The 8,188-nt window shown below is 43.9% G+C and overlaps 1 protein-coding gene across 1 annotated transcript in view; it reads left to right on the top strand.

Annotated features, from left to right (window-relative positions):
- Positions 1–3,510: 3,510 nt before the first annotated feature.
- LOC134442133 (protein mono-ADP-ribosyltransferase PARP12-like) overlaps positions 3,511–8,188 on the top strand; it is a 13,260-nt gene continuing 8,582 nt past the window's right edge. Inside the window, exons 1-5 of the mRNA XM_063192426.1 lie at positions 3,511–3,914; positions 5,998–6,133; positions 6,315–6,588; positions 7,154–7,201; positions 7,617–7,743. Coding sequence (XP_063048496.1) covers positions 3,511–3,914; positions 5,998–6,133; positions 6,315–6,588; positions 7,154–7,201; positions 7,617–7,743 — 989 coding nt within the window. The remainder of the gene's footprint in view (positions 3,915–5,997; positions 6,134–6,314; positions 6,589–7,153; positions 7,202–7,616; positions 7,744–8,188) is intronic.

The following is an 8,188-nucleotide window of genomic DNA, read 5'->3' as shown; positions in this document are numbered from 1 at the left end:
TAATTACCCTGAAGCTCACTGTGTACAATTCACAAAACCAATGGCAACAACAAAGTAAATTAAATTGAAACTGAAACTGATGATACTAAATGCAGACCGCATGCTGTTTAGTCCAGGATCATTGAAATGTTTCAGTTTCTCATTTCCATCATGGCCCAGCACCACGAGCCATTGGCTTACATGTAATGACCCAGACGCAGGTGGATTTTTTTTTTTTGAAAAAAAGGTCGCACACTCCTTTGATTTTTTTTTCCCTCTTAAAGTTATTTTTTCTTCTTTTTATTCATTAATTCATTCAATGGCGATGACGTTTCGGCCTCTCGATCACAGCAGCGGTTCTCAACTGGAATAGTCTTGTGACCCACAATTTGCCGTGGTCAATACGTTGTGACCCAAACTGTGTGTCGCACCGTCAGATTCTTCCTATAATAATACAAAATATTATCATGCATTTCATAATATGCATTATTATCTGCATTGTATGCTGATATACAATGTGTCTTATGAAGTAGTGGAGAGGAAAAGGCCTATTAACCATGTTTCACTCTGTCTTCAACATCATAGTCATTTTTAGTGCATTGCATCACAGCTCTGCGACCCACCCAGGAACCCTCCGCGACCCACTTTTGGGTCCCGACCCACCAGTTGAGAATCACTGAATTACAGTATATCTGAAATTCATTTAGTAGCCTACTATATAGCCTACTGTATAAATGTTTAATATATTTTTTTAAACTCTTGTCTTATTTGAAATATAAAGCAATTGCACAGATTTTGTAACATGTATTGAAGAGTAGCTGATAGGAAGCAATTGTAAAAAAATGAACAGGCTAAAAGTTAACAAAGGGGGCTAAAGCTATTGATGGGGTCTTTGTTGTCTGTTGTTATATGTGGGTTGTTGTTGTATTCTACTTAAAATCAATTTTGAATGTACATAAATGTGTGATACTTTGAAATGCTTTTCACAATAAAAAAGATTTGAAATAAAAATGAACAGGCTAAAAGTTAACAAAGGGGGCTAAAGCTATTGATGGGGTGCCTCCCGGGGGGGGGTGCTTACTTCCTCAAGGCCATTACTGTAAGATCAGCAAAAAAAAAGTGTTGACTTCCGCTGTGCACGCTTCTGAGATAAGTTTCGTTTCCTCACTCTACGAGCGTGCTGCATAATTTATGGCGGGCAAAGTCCCTGTTAGCAGAGGCGCATCTTGCAACCAGGCAAGGCAGGCAGTCGCTTGGGGCCCCCAAGCCCCTAGATAGTGAATTACAGCCCATACTGTACTACAGTAGTGGCGATTTTGGTTCAAACGTTCATTCTTTTGCATCTTCACTTGGGGTCCCACCTGACCCTAGAATTGCCTCTGCCTGTTAGTGCCTATGATGACGCAATAGCCTACCACCACCAGTGTTGCCAGATTGGGCGGGTGCCCGCCCAATTGGGCTACTTGGGATGAGCGTCGGCGGGCAAAAACGGGAAAAATTGGCCATTTGGCGTTTTTTTTCAGCCGTTTTGGGCCCATAGAAGTCAATGTAATTTGTTGAATTTGGGCGGAATTTAGCGCATTTTGGCGGTTTTTGAGAGCATTTTGGGCGGGATTTGGTCAGACACATCTGGCAACACTGACCACCACCACTGGTGCGCTGGCAACAGCAGCTGCTCTGGTCACATGACTCCTGTGTCCTGTCTGAAAACACAACATACGTTGTGATCCCTGCTATTTCTTTTAGTGTACTTTGATATATTCCCTTTATTGATCCTGACTTCTCTTGGTGTATTGTTTTAGCTACACCGTACCTACACTGTACTAATGCTTGTGCTTTTTTTAATCTTATTTTTGTGTGTGTGTTTTTTATGGGTGTCTCTTCATGTCCCTTTGTCTGTGCTGTTCCATGTTGTTTCAGGTCTTTACTTAGGCCTTCCTGTTAGCACTTTGGTCAACTGTTCATGTTGTTTTAAAAGTGCATTACAAATAAACTTTGACTTGACTTGACTTGACTTGACTTGACTTGACTTGACTTGACTTGACTTGACTTGACATACGTACGACACAATGCAGGTGGTGGTACTTCAGACAGTTCAGTTGAATCTTCACTGAAGAGACAACACCGGAGCAGCAGCACAGATGTAATTTTTATTTTATTTTATTTTTTTTTACTTTTTTTATTCAAATGCACAACATGACTAACGTTTCAATGTAATGGTTAGAACATCTTCATCAGAGTGCATGTTGAAGTTCAGTTTAATCCCTCCTATACAATGTATACCCACGGGGGGCATAGTGAGCTCTCAGTGCTATCCAAGGAGCTATCAGGACCAGTCCAGCCAGACGAGCTAGACCATGCACTGAGGTATAAACAGCTGTTTGCTGTGACGTGCGGAGTCAGTGATAGGCCAAATTAATAGGCCAACTTGATTCATTAGTTACAATCCAGTGCCTCATATTCCAAATTACCTGTTTTTCCCATTGGTTCATCCAGTTCCTGGATAGTCATTGTTCTCATAGGACAGTGGTTCTCAACCTTTTTTGAACAAACACCCCTTGACCTCATCCTAAGCTTCCCAATGCCCCCTGGACCTCATCCTAAGCTTCCCAACGCCCCCTGGACCTCATCCAAGTCTCCCAACGCCCCCTGGACCTCATCCAAGTCTCCCAACGCCCCCTGGACCTCATCCAAGTCTCCCAACGCCCCATGGACCTCATCCTAAGCTTCCCAACGCCCCCTGGACCTCATCCAAGTCTCCCAACGCCCCCTGGACCTCATCCTAGGCTTCCCAACGCCCCCTGAACCTCATCCTAGGCTTCCCAACGCCCCCTGGACCTCATCCTAAGCTTCCCAACGCCCCCTGGACCTCATCCAAGTCTCCCAACGCCCCCTGGACCTCATCCCAAGCCTCCCAACGCCCCCTTAATATCATCATAAGCCTGCCAATGCCCCCCTTATTATTAAAAAATGTAAATGAACTTACGCCCACAATGACAAATAAGCACCACCCCGTCTCAACTGTATCCTTCTCAACGCCCCGCCTAGGGCTCCCCAATGCCCCCTGGGTGGCTGTACCGGCCCCGTTGAGAAACACTAGTGCCAATGAACGTCCTGATTTCAAGACTTGGGATAGGACTGACTTCCTCACTGTACAGGGGTGAGGCGTATGTGACGGAGGTCTTCTTGCACCTGTTCGTCCCCCTCGGGGCGCAAACCTGTGACCTCGTCAAGTACATCGGATCGGAAATGGGAGGTTAGGTTTCATTTCCTCACTGTGCAGGGGTGGGGTGCAGTCGGTGCATATTTTATGATGGGGTAAAGTCCTACTGGTGACACAATATCAACACAACAAGCCCTGGCTGCCAGACAGCTGGTAGACTTGCTCACACTGACTTGGCGGTCTCCTGACTCACAGCACAGCACAGCACAACACAGCACAACACAAGACAACACAGCACAACACAGCACAGCACAGCACAGCACAGCACAACACAACACACAATACAACACAACACAGCACAGTACACAATGCTACGGAGTGAGTTAGAGTGGGCGGCGAGGAATATACAGCTGTTCGCAGTGACGGGCAACGTAGTGGACGAGCAGAAGACCTCTCTGAGCACCATGCAGGGGACGACGGGCCCAACAGCTGAATCCCTCGTCTACAAGGCCACGTGTGCCCACGGCGGGCATCGAGAGCTGTCAGCGCTAACCCAGGAACTATCAGGGCAGCTCCCGTCGGGCGAGCTAGACCGGGTGCTGGGGGATAAACAGCTGTTCACTGTGACGTGCGGAGCGGACGGACAGAAGACGGCGGTGGCCAAGACGTCGGTGAGGCTGTGCAGGGCGCGGGAGTGCGGCAACGACTGCTGTAACGTACACCTGTGCAAATTCTACCTGCTGGGCGAGGACTGCCCGCATAATCGCGGAAGGTAGGTGAGCCCATGAATGCAGAAGTTACAGGATGACTTCATTAAATATTGATGATGGCCATGTGGTGATCAAAATACACGCTTGCAGTAATATTTAAGGTTGTCGGCCACAGCAGCTGATTCAACTATTTTGCATGAACATTGGACAGCCAAACCCCTGTACACACAAACTATGGCCCCAGTAGCTGAGGTCAGATTTGCATATCAGATTAACTGTGTCAATCTTGGGTTTGGAATGAGAAGGGACAAAAAGGCAGACTCTCTTCTAACTCAGGTGCAGTCACTGTGTGCAATCAGCTGATTCAGAACTGGTTGGATCTTAATGATCGGAGAGATTTAAAAAAAAAAACAAAAAAAAAAACAGAATCTCTCCAAACTCGGGTGCAGTTGTTGATTTGACCTGTCATTAGGATCATCTGTATCAGAACTGGTTGAGTTTATTGACACCTGTGATACAGGTTAGTTATGTTAGGCTAATTGTCATACATATGATTTTAAATCATCCCTGATTAATCAGCATTTCCTAAGTTGCCTGGATCTGACAATTGCTACGTATAGGCTACATGACGTTTTTAATTCCAAATTAATAATTCATAATTAAATAGTTCAGTTAAGTTTGCTTTGATCTTTCATTTAATTTCAAATTGTGAAGGGTTTACATGGAGTTTTGAAATCGGAATTAAGCTTTATTCAGAATTAAAATTAGTTAATTCTGAGTTAAATGCCTCATGTAAACGAGGCCAATGAGTGTATCTGTAGCCATAAAACTCTGCTACACAAAGCATGTCCTGTGTATTTTCCTGCTTTTCTGGCCCTCTGCCAATTACAGCAGTTATGCAAGGTCGTCAGTTTATGACCTGAGTTGTGTTGTTGTCCATGCTGTGGGGTTGGCTGACGTGGTGTATCCTTATCCATGATCAGGAGTACATCTTAATATGGGACCTTGCCTCCTCCACTTGCCTCCTCCACTCGCTTCTCGTCATGATGACATCACTGACAACAGCATTATATTTCAATATCTTGCAAAAGCTCAATTGTAGAGTCTTTTTCTCGTGTGCAATTGTTATGGTGAATGAAAAACAGTCCCTCAAAAGTTGTTGTGGCTAGGCTGACAGCTGGGAAACTTTATCGTTTTCTCCACGGAGGAGGGGCCAGGAGGCGGGACGAGGAGACAAGCGAGGAAGCAAGGTCACATATTGGGATGCACCCCAGGGGTTGGCTGTTATGGTTATCCATGTCCTGGGGTTGGCTGTTATGGTTATCCATGTTCTGGGGTTGGCTGTTATGGTTATCCATGTGGCGGGTGTGTAGGCAGGTGCAGAGGCGTTTAACCCATTGATGCTGGATGATGCATTGGCCTAGGTGCCTGGAGCTGCACAACATTCAAGCTCATGAGATTTAAGATTTTTAATTAAAAAAAAAATGTGGGTATGTATGATGAATGAACACATTTTAATGCGAGAGGAGGGACTTAGAGTTTAAATGCAACTCATTTCATGTTTTTGCTGGGATATTTAGGTTTTTATATGCTGAGGGCACGCTTTCCCCAAAAGGGCTTGGGCATTTAGCAGTCATTTTTTACAGGTACCTTAGGCTAAAATGGGTTGAAGTAGCTGTAGAAGAGAAGTAAAATCCCTCATTAGATGTTGGCTGACGTGTGTCATTATCCACTCTGAAGAAGGAGTAGATGTTCATGCTAAAAAAATATTTAAAAATGAAGCTTCTGTGTGCTCCAGCCTCTACCTTCAAGTTATGTTTGTCCCATTGTGATGCACCTGCAAGGTGAGGGATGATGCGTAGAGGTCCAATTTAAGTGTGTCATTATCCATAGTCGTTAATGTTCTTTCGATTAAGGTACTATAGTTGTCGTTATCCATGTTCTGGGATGGGCAATTTTCCCAGCCATAATGAATACTGTACATAGAATTTGATGGTGGGGTTAAGTATTCATGAAAAAGGTAACATTTGTGAATGGGCGGCATGCATTCTGGAAAGAAACTGCTCTGTTAAGCAGTGCACATTTAACACATAAGAAGATAGGATGACAGTTGTTCTTATCCATGTTCCGGGGTGGGTGTTGTAGGCGCGTGTGCCGCTTCAGTCACGACCTGTACTCGGACCACAACAGCCGGTTGCTACGGCAACACCACTTGCAGGACCTGCAGAGGGAGGAGCTTTGCACTCTGCTCCTGCAGAATGACGGAACTCTGCTGCCACAGGTGAGATATGCAGAACCACACACCTGCTCTCTCTGAGGGGCGCACCTAGCCATTTTGGGGACCTAGGCGAAATATAAAAGACATATAAATCAAAAGTAATTCTTTAAACAGGTCACCAACTGGCATGGAAAGAATGAGGGTGTTATTTCAGTGTTTTGTCTTCTTTTGTTGTGTGTTTCAGGTGTGTTTCACGTACAACAGAGGATCCGGTGAGTTTGGCTTCTGCCCTGACAAAGATGGCTGCCGCCGGCTGCACGTGTGCGAGAACTACCTGAGGGGCACCTGCCACACGGGAGACTGTGACAGGTCACATGACTTCTTTGAGCCTCACCCAATGAGAGCGCTGCAAGGGCGGGGCCTGTCCAGCGGAATGGTGGCGTCCCTGCTGCCAGTGTTCCGGAATATCCTGGCCATGCGGGATTCAACCAATCAGGGTGCTCACGGCAAACCAAGAGGTAATGCTGGATAGGATAATCATACTGTATGGCGTGTGCATTGGCACTGCCCATTGGCACTGTACGATTCAATCCGACAATGATTCGTCAGATAACAATTTGATTCGATTCAGTGTGATTGTACGATGCAAGTTCATTTGCACCAGAAATGTCTGCGGAAGTAAATATGCCACATCGATTATGGCATTTGAATAATTGATTATGTATTTCCCAGCCCTGCATTGTGATGCATTGCCGAACTGATTATTGTTGACACCACTAATAATCATATGATAACATGATGAAAAGCATTGAATCCCATGGTGCAATTGCCCCCTCCCCGCAGTTTTATGTATGTATTTGTAGAGTACCATTTATTAATAATTTTGTTAAAATTAATAAAATTTGTCTGTTTACATTCTATCATTATTTTATGTAAATATACATATTTACGACAGTGTAAACAAAGTCCAAATCCAAAACACCCCCAAAGGCATCTGTAGTCTGAAGTCAAGTAATCAAACATGTGGATGGAGTTTCTCTTGGAAATGCCTCTAATCGATATGTATCCGATTTAATTTTGCAGAGCCCGAGATATGCCTGTATCATATCAAGAGCTTCTGCAAGCAAGGAAGTAAGTTGCAAAGGCATGCCGGGTATTACTCGGGAGGGACATAACATATTGCCTGTCCATTGTCACTTTTGTTGAAACAAAATGTATTTACACAGTAAAAAACTCTATCAGTGAGAAGTCATGATAACTTATACAGATAATTAATTCTGCCATACACTGTAAAGAAATCAGCATGGTTCAACTGGAAATCACAAGTTTACCAGCTGCCTCATAATTCAAAGTTAATTTAAATCTTTATTGTAAGTTGTTTGAACACAAAGCTGCAATTCAATTCAAGTCAAAGCTTCCAATAACTTACAATGAGGATTCCTATTAACTTGGATTTCTGAATCAGCTGGTAAACTTCTGATATTTTTTTACAGTATTTGCAATGTAGTCGAATGTTAATGAATGTGTGTGGTGGTGCCCCCTGTAGACAGGTGTGTGAAGGTGCATTTCCACCTGCCGTACCGCTGGGAGTTCAAGGATGGTCAGGGCTGGTCTATGCTCACAGACAGCGAGGTCATAGAGCGAGACTACTGCCACCCCTCCAAGGCATATATGTGATGGAAGGGAACATGTAAAACAGACATAAAATCATATGGAAAAACAAACACACAAAACATATAATGACCAAATAAACAAATTACTGTACTATATACTGCACATGCTAGGCTAGAGACTACTGCCACCCCACAGGTGACGTTTCATTCAAGTAAAGGGAACATGTAAAACAGACATAAAATCATATGGAAAAACAAACACACAAAACACACAATAAACAAACAAGCAGATGACTATGTCTTTGTACTATTGCCACCCCTATAAGACATACAGGTATTATGCGTACTCATTCAGTAGTGGGAATTTCACATAAAATGTGATTGTTTTAAAAAACAAAACAAAAGCACAAACAAGTGTTGACATATTCCCATCACAGTAGGGGGTAGGAGTTTCCCCAAAATCTCAAAACAAAGAAACAAATTAGCAATCACACATAGCACCTTT

Source organism: Engraulis encrasicolus, unplaced genomic scaffold (genome assembly GCF_034702125.1).
Source record: "Engraulis encrasicolus isolate BLACKSEA-1 unplaced genomic scaffold, IST_EnEncr_1.0 scaffold_119_np1212, whole genome shotgun sequence".
Taxonomy (NCBI): Eukaryota; Metazoa; Chordata; class Actinopteri; order Clupeiformes; family Engraulidae; genus Engraulis; species Engraulis encrasicolus.
The sequence above is the reverse complement of the archived record's forward strand: the minus strand, read 5'-3'. Positions and strand labels throughout refer to the sequence as shown.